The sequence below is a fragment of the Amphiura filiformis genome, chromosome 4 (assembly GCF_039555335.1).
Source record: "Amphiura filiformis chromosome 4, Afil_fr2py, whole genome shotgun sequence".
Classification (NCBI taxonomy): Eukaryota; Metazoa; Echinodermata; class Ophiuroidea; order Amphilepidida; family Amphiuridae; genus Amphiura; species Amphiura filiformis.
The window spans coordinates 85,414,912-85,432,642 of record NC_092631.1 but is presented as its reverse complement, the minus strand read 5'-3'; the positions used below and the strand labels follow the sequence as shown (position 1 = coordinate 85,432,642).

General features: G+C 35.4%; 1 protein-coding gene across 1 annotated transcript; it reads left to right on the top strand.

Annotated features, from left to right (window-relative positions):
• Nucleotides 1-920: 920 nt before the first annotated feature.
• LOC140150445 (ADP-ribosylation factor 1-like) lies at nt 921-4,408 on the top strand. Its single transcript, XM_072172458.1, has 4 exons — nt 921-1,065; nt 1,665-1,775; nt 3,368-3,492; nt 4,271-4,408. Exons 1-4 carry the CDS (start codon nt 921-923, stop codon nt 4,406-4,408), a joined length of 519 nt encoding a protein of 172 aa, XP_072028559.1.
• The last annotated feature ends 13,323 nt before the right edge of the window (nt 4,409-17,731 follow it).

Genomic DNA, 17,731 nt, shown 5'->3' with positions numbered 1-17,731 from the left:
ACACTGTTGTAGTGAATCTGTATGCTTTGTTTAATCTTATTTCGGATTGTGCACAGTTTGTGCATGCAATGCCCAGATATAAGGTTGAGAATAATGGTGTGAAAGACATTTTAATATGAAGATGTGTCAAAATATGATAATTACAAGTTCATTTTCAAGTTTGTTTTGTGATGATAGTATGCAGACCATTATAATTGATTCTATTGGAGTGTTGGGAAAAGGTTAAAAACGGCATTGGACCTCGACCATTGTCTGCAATGGGTATCAATATTAAATAGTTTTGATCTTTTCCTAGCTACATTATGTGGAGTCTCATTGATAATTGCACTTGCACAAAAATAAAGCTTAACTCCAAATTAATTTTGAATGGATTATAATAGTTTGTTGTTTGTCAAGCGTTATGATTGTTCATTTGTTTGTCCTTGAGGAGAGATAGACAGTGAAAGTGTGTATGTGGGGTGTGAGTGTACACGTGTCATGTGCATGCATGGGTGCATTTTACCGAGATGTAGAGAGATGAGGACAGGAGAGGGAAAATCTGAAAGACTTGATCAATTAATAATAGTTCATCTCGAGATAATTTGTCATGCAGTTTGGTAACTTGGTCCAGTTGTACAGGTATTCATGTAAGTACACATGTATGTACATTGTATGAGTGGTTTATGATGAAGTGAAGTCATCTGTAAAACATGCATGATATTTTCACAGAATTTTACTAAATTTGAGCTGCCATGCTAGCTTAGTGGAAGAATTGTGTTTGTAAAAGGTGTGGCATGCCCAGCTGATTGCTGTAGTATTTAGTTGATGGGGAATTCACTATTTTATGTCTATTTATATTTTTCAGATAACAGCTTCTAATTTGACATAGGCGAGGTTTGCATATTATACTCCCATTCTACAACAACCCATAGCAAATCAAAATGGGTAATTTTATGAATGTATTTGCAAAATTGTTTGGTAAGAAAGAGATGAGGATATTGATGGTTGGGTTGGATGCTGCTGGTAAGACAACAATTCTCTACAAACTCAAGTTGGGTGAAATAGTCACAACAATTCCAACAATAGGTAAGAAACGTCGGGTTAAACTGCATTTCTCTCTGCCAATTTGTAAGGGCTCTTGTACTAAAATTTCTGATAAGCTAGAAAATTAACTGGGAAATTTTGCTTAAAAATTAATATGGCTGTTGCCATGGAAACTGCCCTACTAACTTTGAATTACCATAATAGCTTAAAATTAAAGAAGCCTTATTATTAATATTATGAAGTGTGATACAAACTTTTGTACCGGCAGAAATTGCAACAACATATGGAAAAGGGTCCATTTTTGGCCCCTTCATGAACTTCAAGAGGTCATAAGGTCAAAAACATAGTTCACATAATATTGACTTGTGATCCAAACATCTGCCTCAATAAATTGATGTACTTTTGAGCTGGTCCCTCAACTGTATTGATTTGTCCATGAATTTAGGTGAGCTATCAGCTATGGGACGAGAACACACACTAAACGAAGGCTGCATGAAATCAAAATGATCAAGTGGTTCTAGAACAAAGTGTCAACAAATTCATGTACATGCACACACAGTATTATGATATTGTAACTCCTATTGTGAAAATGAATGATAAAATATGACATTTATCTCCATATAATTTATATCTATGCACAGGTTTCAATGTAGAGACAGTGGAATACAAAAACATCAGTTTCACAGTATGGGATGTAGGTGGTCAGGACAAAATCAGACCGCTATGGAGACATTACTTCCAAAACACACAAGGTATGTAAAAAGCGCAAATAGATTCATCAGGATTGTCCATTAACATTATATGAAAATGTTCCTAAACAAATCCAAATAAAAGATGATGTTAACATACCTCAATGATGTTTTGTGCTGTGTCGTAGCACTTTCTCAAATTGACGTCAGCTGCTTCCTATTGGTAGCTGACGTAAATGGCGCTGTCAATAACTGATCAGTTTTTGACAGGATTTTGTTAAGAACATTTTCATATAAAGGTATGTAAGATGGTCTGGTGAGTCAATGGTAGGAAGATGAACTGATTATCTGTTTTAACTGTCTTTTTATGTTTAAGCTACCAAGTTTTCATACTTTTACCTCAAGTTTGTGTAGTGACATCGGTGATTTACAGTGACTGTGCTGTAAGCGTGCCAACAAACCACCCATTTATGAATGTGTAAATGCTCTGTGGGATTAGGTCTGACAGCGCAGGTGATTTGATACTTCAACCAGCAAAATACACGCCTAGATCAATACTAAATATTACGCACCTAAATCAATACTCAAACCGAAATAAAATTTAGACATCGCGAAGTAGAAGATGACCACTACAGTATTTTGCAAGGATGATTCACACTGACCGATATGGCGCTGTTTACAGCATAAAGAGGAAGTGGGGTTCTGATTGGCTAATTGAATCCCCTCACCTTATCGGCACCTTGTTCGCCGAACAAGCTGTGTAGTATTGGTCGGCCAGAGCAAAAGGTCTGCAAAATAGTTAGCATAGGTTCAACTTGATGACATTCACAGGCAGAGTCTTAGCCAGAAATCAGAAACCACCCGTCCAAGCAGATAGCAAAATTTGACCCTCAAATATAAAACAACTTGTCTATACCCATGGAAGGGTCACTAGGGTCAAATATGTCCTGATTTGGCCTTTACATGTCACTCTGAATTAGTCTCAAGTTCATACAATCTTCAAATCATCTGTTTTAGAGCTATCACATCTGTAAAATCCATTAAATCCACCCGTCTAAAATTAGATTAGGCCGTCTAAAAGACAGGTGGAGGCATGGCTGGCTAAGACCTTGTTCACAGGTTTAGTTATTTCAGGTGTAACATTATAATTATCTGTAAGTATCTCCCCCATAGCATGTGGGTGGAGTGATGAGGCAGGTGATAAATATCATGCTTACCACGATACCCATACTCCCTGACAACTGATTGCTGAAAATAAGTTGTCAGCTGAGCTGAGGGTTAGGGCAATTGATATACCTAATCAGAAATCCAAGCGTATCCTTCATGTAAGTCTACATGAAATTAGCCTATTGTCAACACTTCTGTAAACAAGATGCCAGCTTGTCTGAAATGAGAGGTTTTCAACCAATGTGTACTACCAGCCATGACCTATGGAGCTAACTAGAACAACACTGTGAAGGCTTACTTAAAGGCAATACTGAAACCCTACAAACTTATTTTATAAGCTGTCTAATAAAGACAGTCTTTACCCATTACATGTACAATGAAATAATCTTAGTGTTATGGTAAACCAGTGTTCTCTCTGTTAAAATGACCTCAATTTATTTCACAATGCATTCATTTATCTTTTCTCTATTATGTATACCACTATGCAGGTCTCATCTTTGTAGTTGATAGTAACGACAGAGAACGTGTAAGTGATGCGAGAGAAGAACTGATGAGGATGCTTAATGAAGATGAACTAAAAGATGCCTGCCTCCTAGTCTTTGCAAACAAACAGGTATGATTCTGTCGTGGTAATGTTGTTTACATGCATTTTGCCCTTTGCGTCAAACACAGTGGCAAAATGACTTTTCCACAGTATCAAAAGTCAGGGACAAAAGGTTGTGAGGAAGAATAAAGCCAAAACATTGTTAAATCATTTGAGCCTTAATTGTAGCATTTGTCACCAAAAACATGTGATTATAAACTGGCCCTGATTATAGGGAACAAACCAAAGTTCGATGACGTCCTATAAACGAAAGTGCTTTCGTTGGAAGGCTGACCCCTCCATGAAACATAAGTGTGAAATGTTGAAAATATCAACCCAGGAAGATGAACTGTGACTGATATTTAAGCTATTTTTTTACAAACATAAAAGATTTTTATCCCCCGACTTCAGTTTATAGATGAAACTAGGTTAGTTCACTAAGAAGTTTGTGTCATTTAATTCAAAGTGCCAATTGATGTCTTCTCAATGAATACACACATGATTTGCTAACTGCAAAACTAGCATTTTTTTCTGTTTGATAGAAATTTCATGTATAATTTTCAGTGTTGACAAAACTCAAATCTCAAAATCTGAAGTTGATTAAGCAATACATAAATAAAGTCAAACCAGCCCTGGGGGTAGGGTCAACCCAACATAATCCAACATCCAGGGTGCCTTCCCTTCAGTGACACGGAGGGTGAGCAGCACGTATGTAGGCCACCTCAAATCAAACCACCTCTAGGGGATAAGGAAGGGTATTTTGGATTTGTTCCTGACACTGAAGTTGTTGTTTTTCCTTTCCTTCCAGGATTTGCCAAATGCAATGAATGCCGCAGAAATCACAGACAAATTAGGCCTTCACAGCCTCCGAAACCGCAAACTGGTACATCCAAGCAACATGCTTGCGACAGTGGAGATGGTCTTTACGAGGGTCTGGATTGGCTAAGCAATCAGCTGAAGAACGCAAAATAATCACACTCACCACCCTCACTAGGGGAGGGGGATTTATTAATCACATGGCATGTAGTCTTTGTGCAGTCCTTTTTTACATTTTTTTAGTATCCATTGCAAGTAACAAGGAACATAAGAAAATAAGATGTGATATAGGTGATGTTGGTATTTTTTTAGATAATTATGGGAACTCAGTGAATGAGATAAACTTCCAAGATTTCTTTGTTAAGTTTTTGTTTTCTATTGGAAGATAATATTGCTACTCAAGTACACTTGGTGTTATGAACATCACCCTTGTCACCTGTTACAAGCGCTGTTTGCCTGAATTCCTTTGACAAAGCAGATGCACTTTCGGCATAGATTATTAATGTGAATATATATGTGTCAGAAGTGTGATCATGCAGTATTACAATTTTATAGATGATTGGCAAGTTGTGCATGCTAGATTGGCCTTCTAACATGATGTTTTTAGTGCGATGATATTGGAAAAGGAATTGAGGTCAACAGTCAAGACTGCTATATATTTTGTTCTTTGTTAATTGCAATGTTCTATACAGAAGAAAATGTGTTGGTTTGACGGCATATCACACACTATTTAGAACTCATTGTATGTAACACTTGTATAATAACCAGAAGGTAACAAAAAGGAGGGGTGTAATATCAGACTTGAAACAAGTCTATTATAAACCAGAGGGTAACAATATGGGAGGGATGATAAATAAGACTTGAAACAAGTCTTAATGTGAAGATGTTGGTTTGTATCTACAGCACTTCAGGTTCTTTGTAAACTTCTATTCCGTTATGTCATTTATTTGTTATTTGTAATTTTGGTTCTCTGTATTATTGTTGCAAGTTTTTTTTTTTTTTTAGGAACCAAAATTAAATATTGTAACATTAATTGTGAATTTAGGTAATTTTATAGTGATATCTGACAAATGGTAAAAAATAATAAGTATTTATTTTGAGAAACATTACAGTCTTGTGAATTTGTCACAATCCTTTGTTTGCTTCCAGCTTTTAGTACAAAGGGGTTTTGTAACAGGGTATATACTGCTTGTAAATGGGAACCAGTTGAATATTTTACATAATTGGGATATGATTTCTTGTGGAATTAATGCGGGCAGGGTGGGTTTGATTGTACAGTGTCTTGTTTACAACAAACTGTATGGTTCTTAACTCATTGCTAGTCTTCTAATCTAACTCAGTTTAGATTTTAGTAGAGTTTTGTTGTCCATTTGCAGTGGATTGCAAGTTCGGTCATAGTGAAGTCACACGCAGTAAACTGATATTGGGCTATTCCGGTTTAAACCCACAAACCCTGTATGGAAGACATGACCTTAATCTCCTGCACAGGTTGCAAATTGATACTCCCTGTGTGGACGATTAAGGTCATGCCTTCCATGGTGTATGGATTTAAACTGAAATAGTCAATTGTTGATATTAACAGTGTATCAGAATGTGACGTAACATGATTAACAAGTGGTAACTCTTTGTTTCTTTGACAAGTTGGGAGCTCCGTTTTGAGATATGGATAAAAAAATGTGATAAATATCATGTATGATAACTGCTGGCTGTTCTTACAAAGATTCCCAAAGCATTGACTGCCTAAGCCCATTGTTAAGTCCCCAAAACTTGTAACTTATTAGAGGCCTTATAATGGGGCTAGGCAGTATGTGGCAAGTGATTGTAATAAAGCCCATGCTAGTTGTGATGTTTTCTACAAAAGATGCATAATTATGAAGCATTTTGTTTGCGGTTTGTAGCATATTGAGGGTGTTTTCTTTATTGTAACCAGGATGATAATGGTTTCACATGTTGTCACAATCAGTGTCAAGTGATTTACTTTATAGACTTTGAAAATATATGAGAAGAAACTTGATTCACACAAATCTTTTTTACAAGAATCTTGGCCGAAATCTATTTTCTGACAACACCAAAAAGTCTGATAGGGCATTAATAATCACTGTTCCAAGTTGCAATCCAAACTAAAATTCATATGTCATTTTGTATCATTTTTCTTAGATAACTAAAACGGGAGCATAACATTACTAACTATGCAACTCCATTTTGGGCAAATTGATAACATGCCCCAATATGCTGCAAACCTGCAAATCAGCAGCCGAGTAGGTGATTACAACTGTAGAATAGATGTGGGAGATTTTAGAAAATCTGGTCTTTTTATTTATAGAAAATGAACGGAAATAATTGGGGGAAAGCTTGTCGTACATTGTGGAATATTGTAGAACTATATAATCTTATTAAGAATTTAACACCCCTGTCCAATTTTATTGCCTATTTTTGTATTTTTCTCAAAATTATAGCTCATTAGTGACAAGTAAGATATATATATGATAGGGGCAAGGACTACAACTACTGCACCGAAAATTCTGCAACTCAAGGAAAGTGGTTATTGATTTATTGATCAAATATTGGTTTTCCCTCATTTTTGACTGTAACTCCACAACTGTTGTCTGTGCTGAAATAAAATTTCCAGTGCATTAGTTGTAGTCCTTGCCCCTATAATATACATATCTTACTTGTCAATAATGCGCTATATTTTTTGAGAAAAATGCAAAAATAGGCACAAAATTGGGCAGGGGTGTAGTACCCCCTTAAAATAACTTAAATTGAAGTTTGTATGAAATCAGTATGTACAGTGGGTTTTTTTTGTTGGATGTTGGGAGAGGCATGTTGTGTTTGTGTGAACTATCAATGCACAGAATGGGATATTTAAAGAAAGTTATGTAACAAAAATCTTGAAAATGTTCTCTGCAAAATGTGTTGAGAACAAAAAAACAAAAACAGCATAATAAATTTAATTAATTTGGATGGGCTCTTAATTCTGATTTGGAGAGCTGGAATTATATGCTATTTTGTGTCAGATTTAAATTTTAATTATGCACTAGATTCAAGAAAAGAAGTTTATAGGTATTGTTAACTTGTAATACTTGGCCAAGGTGGAACTTGCCTGTTGCATCCATGTAGCGTACTATGTGTATACGCTGTGTAAAGTGATCTTCTGGACCATGTTATACACATGTTTATCGCAGAGCTACAAGCATGTTGAGTATTCCACCTTGGCCAAGAATTATTTTGAAAAGCATTATAGTGTGTATCATGTTAACCCCAGAGGTCCAGGTACACACATGAATTTAAATGGGTTTATACTGCCTTTATTAACACCTCATCATTGCAGTGAACTTGGCAACATGGTATGTGCTGCAAAGCACTATTTCCCAGCTTGGGTCAATACATTAAAGTTACGGGGGTGCATTATTAGCAAACAGGTTGATGTCACATCCAGAAAGAGATTTAGTAGAAACTAGCTTTCGCAGTGCCTCATAACCAGATGTTTATTTGCAAGACTTGTACAGTGAAACGGGAGGGAAATTGTTGTATAATGTATGGATGGGTGTGATAACAAAATTAATAACCACAATGTTGCATCAAACCTCAAGGGTCATTGATAATTTACACATGGATTTGAAAACAAATTACGATTCAGTTATCTGTAAATAGAGTGTTCATTTGTTATTTTATTTTAGACATTCCCATTGTTCTGTATTAATTTGATATAGCAGTCATAAAGGTAAGGGGGGATCGTGGCATGTTGAATTTAAACAAATTTCGGAATGGAACTTGTGGAATGCTGCTTTCAAATAATCCAGTTCATTTACACTGTTCACTTACATCTTTAGGTAAACCTCATAAGTACACAATTTTGAAAAGATAAAGAACAATCAGCATTGGTGCTTTGTACAAACCAATGATTTGATCTACGATGTAAATCACGGGATTCATATTTGGACCAAAGATGATTATTATGATTGGATTTCCTATATAGCACAAATTATGCTAGACAAATTATCACATTAATCTGTTATGTGTGGACACAATGGTGGCGCTAACAGGTCCAGTCTTGCAAAAGCCTTTTCAAATTTCTTTTTGAAATGTGTTTACAATTACAATCAGAATTCCTATCATAACATTCACAGTTATTAGGAATACTCATTTTGCACAAGTGAAGGAACATCAGCTGTTTTTAAATCAATTAAATGCAGAACCAGAACCTGAATAGATAAATGTAATCTAGTCCATGGTCGCTCTGACTGAATCTGCAAACATAATTGAGATGTTGATTATCAAGTCGGAGAAAACATACACTTGTAAATTCAGGTTTTTTGTTTTTATACGTACTGGCAGAGTAGCTGAATGAAATCATGACTAGGTCCTTTCTTAATCAATTGTGAGAAACAACTTTTGATTTTTTTTGGAATTTTAAATCATTGTGGCCAGCACCACCAAAGTAATGTACCACACAGACATTTTTTGATCAATTTGAATATATTTTGTTTCCCTGTGATCCCACATATTTATCATAAATATTGTTTTAAGTTATCAGCCTCAGTGCGCAAGTAAAAACCTGCATACATATCATAGTGAATGTTACTATTTGGATGGGGCCAATGTTTATTAAATATTGTATTGTATCTGATTAAACCTGTGTTAATTTACATACCTAGAATTGTGGCTGAATTATGACATGGAAATAAATAATGGGACAGGATGAAAGATTTTATGTTGTGTTTCTTATTCCGGTGTTATGAGTTTGAATGGGTAGTCCTGGAATTTTTCACATTGAATCTTCAGGCCAGTATTCATTCATTTCCAATGTTATTCACATAAGGGCAAATTAAAACAAATCTCTTCTGATGTTGAAAATCTACAGAATGCAGTTGAGTTTTATTTTAATACACTGGCGAAGTTAAGTAATAATTGGATTAACTACCATAGCAATAGGTTCAAACAATTTTTAAATATATAGAGTTTATGCAATAAACCAATCGTAACGGTATAACAATTGAAAATGGCAGCCATGCTGGAGGACAGTTCTAAGATAACTTAAGATGACAGAGGGGCAGGTCTCTAGATCGATTCCACAACAGTTCATACCTACCACACGTTTTATTGTATTATCATGAAAATTTTCCCGTGGTACCTTATGGAGGGCAGAATTTTATTTAAATGAGGATGAATCTGTTATGACGTTGTATTGCATACCCTCTATACCGTGCTGCACTGGTATTCAATCTATGATTGCAGACATACAAAGGTGATGATAGCAACCTGCTTGTAGTCCTGCGCGATATATTCAAAATTTGTGATTTGTTACGTAACTTCGCCAGCGTATAATTCATTCATATTTTGATTATTGCAGATACCACTTGCAGATTAATAAATTTGTGCATTCGTACCTACAATGGGCCACAAAATGAATCGGACTACCGATACAGGTGACAATCTTAAGACTGAAAAAATTCTGGAAATTATATTGTGGATAGAAACTACTTTCTTGTTTTAAATGGTGAAGAATTAAAATCAAATAATGCTTTCTGGCAATATCGGTGTGAATAACACAAATTTACTAATGCCTGCAGGACCTACTAATTCAATAAATGTGGTCTAATTGAAGATAAACACCACACAAGATAACATTCGTCAAAACGGTTAAAATATACTCATCAAATGATTTATTTAATTCCCACATGCATACAAATTTTTAAAACTAGCAGTAAGGATACGAAACAAAATAGCGAACAGTATGAATGAAAGCACAATACAAAGTCCCTATTACCATGATTACAACATAAGGGAAACAAGTTTGCTTTTACACAATTAAGGGTCAGTATAGTATACCAATGTTTTGGGTTTTACTGTCGAGACAGAATTTTGCAACAATGACACATATCTGATGCAAATATGTGACATGATCAAGGGGAATGAGTCGCATGTCGACCCTGGTCGAAAATGAGTTTTACACATCTTTCTAAAGAGGACATTTAGAGCTTTCAGAAACCGAAATACCCATGTTGATACAACTTACGAAGTTACATCAATTTATCAATCGCTGAAAACAGTATAAAACAAAAGAATTGTAACTTTTTCTTTGTCAATATCTCAAAATCAATATTAGCGACATCAGACTCATTTCCCTTGATCGTGTCACATATGATAAAACATCAAGAAGAACAAGCCTCGACTGTTTCAATTACAAACAGTTGGAACAGCCATATTAATTCTGGGCTAGATATTGCTTCTATGCAACTTGTGCCTGGAACATGTGTAGATGTGTATCTCTTGCCCAAACCATTATACAAGCAGCAAAAGAATTAAGGTACCAGTTATGTTCACACCTGTATATAGTAAACAAAAACAAATATGTGACCCGCTCTGATAAAACCAGGAACATGTCGCATTTGTAACATTTCATGATTTGAATAGAAATGCAAGCACAAGACAATAAGCTTTAAAATGATACCAAAATGATATAAATACATGTATAGCAGCCATTCTTTTCAAGATATGGGTAATTTTGTAAATATGATACCTTGATATTTTTGCCAAATTGCTATTCTGAGTAATGTGCCAATTATTTTTCTGCCTTTCACAGGATTGAATAGGGATTATCATAGTTCAACTGTTAATTATTTATTAAATAAACCTTTTTAATAAGTACTTTCAAGGATTTGAAAGTCCACTTAGTTCCACAGTTAAATTACCATGAAATTAGGAATTCCAAAATGTGATTTTTTTTAATGGCATGTCATCTCAAGGACTACTTACTAAAAGATATACGAAAATTTTGAGAGAGAAAAAAAAAACCTGAGGACTCAGCGGGGATTGAACCCCGGTCACTGGATTACGGGGCCAGAGTCAAACTCAGGTAGTACAGTGGTTAGACTCTGGACCCGTAATCCAGCGACTGGGGTTCAATCCCCGCCGAGTCCTGATTTTTTTCTCTCCCCAAATGTTCATATGTCAGTTTGTCCGAGCCCCAAACACATCATTTAAATCATAATTTCTCAGGCTTGCATCATTTATTTTATGATCCTCGCATCTTAATTTGTGTCTCGCATTGTCTTACACCCTGCTAGGGTGAAGCATATATGTGACACGATCAACAGAAATGAGTCGGATGTCGCTAATATTGATTTTGATATATCGGCAAAGAAAGTGTTTAAATTCTTTTGTTTTACATTGTTTTCAGCGATTGATAAATTGAACTTCACAAAGAAAAGTCGTATCAACATGGGGTTTTCAGTTTCTGAAAGTTCTAAATGTCCTCTTTGGAGACATGTGTAAAACTCGACCAGGGCCGACATGTGACTCATTCCCCTTGATCATGTCACATATAGGCCGCCTCCGTCTTCATTATTTTATATTTACTATTAATATAGTCAGTTATCACTTGAAAACTTCTATATAGGCACTTATATAATTATATTAGGGACTAAACATGCATGTTGTACATTGAAATAACAATGTAACTGAAAAAAATAAAAATCCTCACCAGCTATACAATATTTTTACAAAAGGTTGGTTTTGTGCTTTTCTGACAACAAATAAAAAATTGTGTAAATCCATATCAAAACGATGCACTAGTCGGCTGCTACATGTATCTCATTTCACATAATAGCTAGAAATCAATGCCAGACTCATCTCAAATGGAGGTCACTTCAAATGATCCTGAAGTCACATGGTTTAACCATGGTATTTATTTCTAGCTATTATGTCTAAAGAGACACATGTAGCAGCCGACAAGTGCATCGTTTTGATATGGATGTACACGAATACAATAATTATAGTAACATATAAAACACAGTACAGAATAAACAGCTTTCCCTTAACTTTGCATTTTACAGGTTGTCTGGATGACTACATAATAGAATCACAAGTTTGATTATTCAAAATAGTATTTAGATATTTACAAATTATATATGAAAATAGAATGTAATACCACTAATCATTCTATATGATTTTTCTTATAATATTTTATATTATTTTTCTCTAATATTATACAAAAGTGTTAAAATATCACCATATATTCCATATTATTCACCATATTATTCACCATATACTGTTTAAGTGCCAAGTGATAATTTTTGCGTACAGTTATTTTCGCGATTTGGAGTGAGAGTCAGTTTCGCGAATGTTATTTTCGCGATTGCCCAGTTCTTCCCTATACTTGCAATACATTATTGCATATATTCGCGAGGTTTTATTTTTGCGGTTGGAGCTCTAATCGCGAAAATAAAACCCTCGCAAAAATTACCACTTATACAGTACCGTAAACGTTCGCCTAATGGCGCTATGGGCCTCTTGACATAACTGGAATTTTAGACACAAACTAAAAGTGCACTCCCATGATAAAAATCCCACCAGCAAATAAGGGCACGTACCCTTAATTCTTGTTGGGATTTTTAGAGGAGGGAGCTCTCTATTACATGAAATTTACCCCAAGGCAAAGTAGCCTAAGTGCGCCATTAGGCGAACGTTTACAGTATTCCATATTATTATGCTATTTCATATTTTAGCAGTCTCATACAAATACTTTCAGAACACTTGTCACTTTGAGATTGGTAGTGATATCACTACAATCATATTCTAGTTTGCATAGCCTTGGAATCACGGCATAATACCCTGGTATATAAAGCCGGCATAATCGTAACACTCACAGAGACTCATCATATTATGATGTCGCTAAGGTTTGTTCAGCTTATATAAGGCGGAAAAATAAGACTATGTACTGATATAGAATGGCATGCACCCTGTTGGGTGCAGTGCTTACGCTAGGTGTGCGTTGCGTAATGCGTGACTATCGCACGCTTTTTGGCGAGCGTGAGTTTGGACTTTATTGACGCGCGTAGGAACAAAAAGCGGAATAATTTCCGCCTTATATAAACCGAACAAACTTTACCAATCTCAAGGTAACAAGCATTTATTTTTCAGCCTGTAGAATTAATTTATTGCATTTTTTTTCAATATTTTACTTCCATTTGCACAATATGTAATGAGCGCACATGTCAATTTACCCAAGGGTTATTATGTCCAAGTCCCATTGAAATCCACCCAAGCATGTGGGACAAATCAATAAAAGCAGCCAAGGTTCAACATTTTTTGGCGAAAGGTTAACATTTTTTGGCCAAAGGTTAACATTTTTTGGATACAGTCTAACATACTTTTCTGTACATACACACAAACATTGGAGCTCATTTTGCAGTACCTTTTTCAGTTTGGCGAGGACAAAACCAATGCCACCAACAAGAAGAAGGTAAAATATTTAAGCCTAAAATGTTTCCTTTTATAGTTTATGAACAAATATGTGATAGCATATCAACTGCTCAGTGCCAGAAGCGGGTAAGTGCAATAGATGTGTAGATGAGTACAATATATTGTGTGTAAATTGTCAAATGTTCACAGGGCAGTTAATTATTACACTTACCCACTTCTGGCACTGAGCAGTCGAGATGCTGAAAACTGCTAGAGGAAATATCTCTCACACACAATTGGCCTGTCACATCATAATGCAAGTAAATTTGAAATGACAGCACAAGTTGTCATAACAACATGTTAAGAATGCCCACACATGTTAAGAATATCTACACACGTTAAGAATGCCTGTGAAATTACAAATAAAGTAACACAATGGCTCCATTCAAATCTCTCATATTACAGAAAGTTTTGCTGTGTAACAAGGCAAATCACCCAATACTTGAACTGAGCTGATGCATAGCTTTGAGAGGAATGGCCATTAAATCAGAGCAAGCTTATTTGACGTAAAAGACTCAGAATATATTAAACCTTAGGTCCTGTTCAACAACATACACCTATGGTATAAAGTTGGATCAATTGAGGCCAAATTAATTAGTTGAGCTAGGAGCTTTAAAATATTGGACAAGACATAGTCGAGTCCAATATTTTTAAGCTCATAGGGAGACTTGTAAATATTGTTGGGTGTAAAGCATCCAATTTTATCATTATTATACACAAACAGCTACATTGTACCTATTATAGCTGCCACCCTCAATTGTACACTGCTGCACAGCTACTTCATTGGTACTGTAGAGTACACACACGAGTATCACATGCACAGTACACACACTGGGACTGAATTGGTACTGCACCAGAGTAGCCACAAAGTAGCTGAGCAGCAGTGTCACCTCTGGAGTCGACATCAATAGGAATCTGATAGTGTATGTTTTGGATCCAATATTTTCACACACTTTGAGATTCATCAAAAGATTACAATAATCAGTAGCGGATCCAGTGGGTGTTTAAGGGGGTGTCAAGATCATACAAAATCAACCCGATTTGGTAACTTTTGAGTCCTAAAAGTTCCTCCACGGCCCATACTTGTGACCATTTTAAAATTCTGGATCCACCACTGATGACAGATAATAAATAGTTGTCTATTTCTAGATCAATATAATTGCATTGATATTCATTTATTTAAAGTGAATACCATGTTTAACGAGTTGAACAGATAATAAATACCTTTGAAAGTATTGGTAAACACTTGCAGCATATCACTCATTCTTTTTTCATCCGGTGAGTAAATTCAGATATTTACTTTCAGGCAAACAATTAATATAGTTTGAAGCTTGAATAAAAATTTTCCCTTTCATATGAATACCTATTTGTAACAGTTTGATCCAACCCGGATCAAGGAGGCAATTTGGACAATTGAGTTCAAAGTTTACAATTCTCATTATAAACTTGTCAGTAACCTAGGCTGGTCTGTAAGGGAGCATGCTTGGGAACATGGAAAATCCATGGTCCAGACCTAAGCAAAATGCACAAGCCAACACTTCGTTAAAAGAAATTAAAAAATACTAAGAAATAGAGACAAGCCAAGAAGGCCACTCCCAACAATCAAAATTACAATTCTGCCCACAGTAATTCCAATGTGCTCATTGCTGAAATCTTTTACATACCTAGTATCACAGACTACTACTGATGAATCACAAACAGTCAAAGTTTCAGCATCATAAAGAGGGCAGATCATTTCATGAAGTGCAACAGATGAAACTGCATGCTATGCACATACTGCATATTTTTTACAGTCTTTCAAGTAAATCCGAAGACACGCAATGCTCTATGCACACAACGCTGGGGTGACATGCACAATAGAATGATCGGCCCTCATGAATATGCGAGAATTCACAGCATACAAAGCACAGGGACTTTGACTGTTGATACATAATCTGTTAGTCCTTGCCTATTACATGTATACCTTAGCATTACCTTCATTTACATCAATGCCAATTATATTATTTTGCTCCTGGCCTATTTTGACCTGCATCTCAATTTCACGTTGCTACCTTGGGTCTGGTTGGATCAGACTGGGTCACATTTTATATCAAAATAATTACAAATTATTTATAGTGCTGTTCTATTAATGTCAGATACAGAATGATTTTATATACATGTAAATTACATTCGCCTCATCTCATCTGGATATAAACAAGCGATATCGACATTACAAATTCGTAATTCACTGAAGGACAGTTGGATTGTTATTATTGAATATATTAATAATTAATTTCATTAGTAGCAAATCATTGCAAATCAAATATTTTGTAAGCATAAAAAATAAATTTTTCTGACAGGTCAGAATTCAGCTGCACTAAAATGTGCCAAATCCATCCCACAATGCATTAGAAATCTGTAATACCAATATTGGTTATTTATTACCATTTAAATTAATAAATAAGCAGAACCTTCACCTTGGCATATACAAGACAAAAAGTTAGAGTATACATTTTATTTTGAAAATTGTAAAAAAATAATATTCAGCCATTATTTATAATAATTATCATAAACATTTTGTCCCGGCATTTTGTATAGCACAAACATTAATACAGCAAGTAGCAACCCCTCTTCAAACACAAGTTTATTTTTTACTTTGAAGACAAAAGAGTACAAGATATATTTGGTGCCATATAGCACCAATATATGCACAAATGCCCGTAATTATATCAAGTGCATGCTAATTGATATACAGTGACTTAATTAATGAGGATTGTTAATTGGTCAGCTTGTGTCATCTACCCTCTGAGAAATATAATTTTAATTTTAATAAATTTGTAATAGTATTTATAATCCATCACTAGCATGGCAGCCCAAAGTATTATGTGGATCATATAACATCCGAGTAAGTGGATTACTACATTAGTTGTTTAGTGTATTTATCACTCAGTGAGAATGCAAAATGACTCGGTCCTCTTGTTTGTGGACTCGGACCTAGGTCCGAGATCACATATCTACAGTGATAACATGACCTTAGACACCATGCAATATTCATTAACCAATTTCATGTACATCTAATAATTATTATATTCACAAATCATTAAATTGAAATACAGAACTCAAAAAGCTATAGTGTACAATCTTTATAGGGATGACCAATGAACCATCAACTCGATTAGAACACTCCCATATACATGCAGGGAGCTCAGCTGTGCACAGCTTGCACATATATTTCTAAATTGAGCTCAATCTTTTATTTTTCAATATTTTTCTGTAAAAATTGGGGAAGTTAATGCCAATTATATTTTGTTGTAACTATCTTGCAAATTACAGCAACATAACTTATTTCCTTTTCCTATAAGTGCGAGTCAAAATTGTTCCATCACCACAGTGCGCTTTTAAAATACCAAAAAGTTCCTTCTCTGTGGGACTAATCTCCATAGTTAGACAGATCTATAGTTAGACCTGGTCTAACCTGTTTTATGCATGTGCAGACCTAAGTCCCCATTGAACTCTACGTTCAACCACTATGTCACATACATACCTTATATGCCTAGTGTTCATGCGTTAGGCAACAGCCAATCTCAGCCATTCACCTTATCTTTAGAGTTTACAAAAGAAGTATGGTCTCAGTTGTTTTATATAACAAGACTTAGGACTATACTCTGATCAGCTTGTAATAGAGGGGCAGGGCCTAGATTTCGTTTTGGTTTGCAAGAATCAAATCCATCATAGTCACTGCACTTACTGTATGATACAATGAGAGAAGTTGATTCTCGCAAGCCAACCTTACGAGAATCATTACGAGAATCAATTCTGTGATTCTCATTGAAATCTAGGCCCTGACAGGACTCATAACATCATAGATTGATATAGAATGGCATACACGCAGAACCTACACGAAATGTGCTTTGCGTATTGTGTGACTGACATGCGCTGTTGTGAATTTATGCAGGTGTAAGTTTGGATTTTATTGACATACGCAGTAACACAAACCGATTAATTCTCGCCTATTACAAGCTGATCATAGTATACATATCATAACTAAATTCATAACACACATTTGTGGTCTCGGGGCCCACTCAGGTCAAACTATTTGTTTGAAAGTAAAACATCTTTAGGACCGACGAACGTTAGATTGTCTCAAACTGGATGTGTTGGAGACTATCCATATCAATGGTGTTGTACGCATGTGTATTGGGTCAATTTCTTGCTCTAGTAGTGGCTC

What these genes read in the sequence shown, in the direction of transcription:
- LOC140150445 (XM_072172458.1), top strand. Translation starts at nt 921, where the DNA reads ATGGGTAATTTTATGAATGTATTTGCAAAATTGTTTGGTAAGAAAGAG. An exon ending in CACAACAATTCCAACAATAG is followed by an intron (nt 1,066 to 1,664) that starts GTAAGAAACGTC and finishes ATCTATGCACAG; the next exon opens with GTTTCAATGTAGAGACAGTG. An exon ending in TTACTTCCAAAACACACAAG is followed by an intron (nt 1,776 to 3,367) that starts GTATGTAAAAAG and finishes ACCACTATGCAG; the next exon opens with GTCTCATCTTTGTAGTTGAT.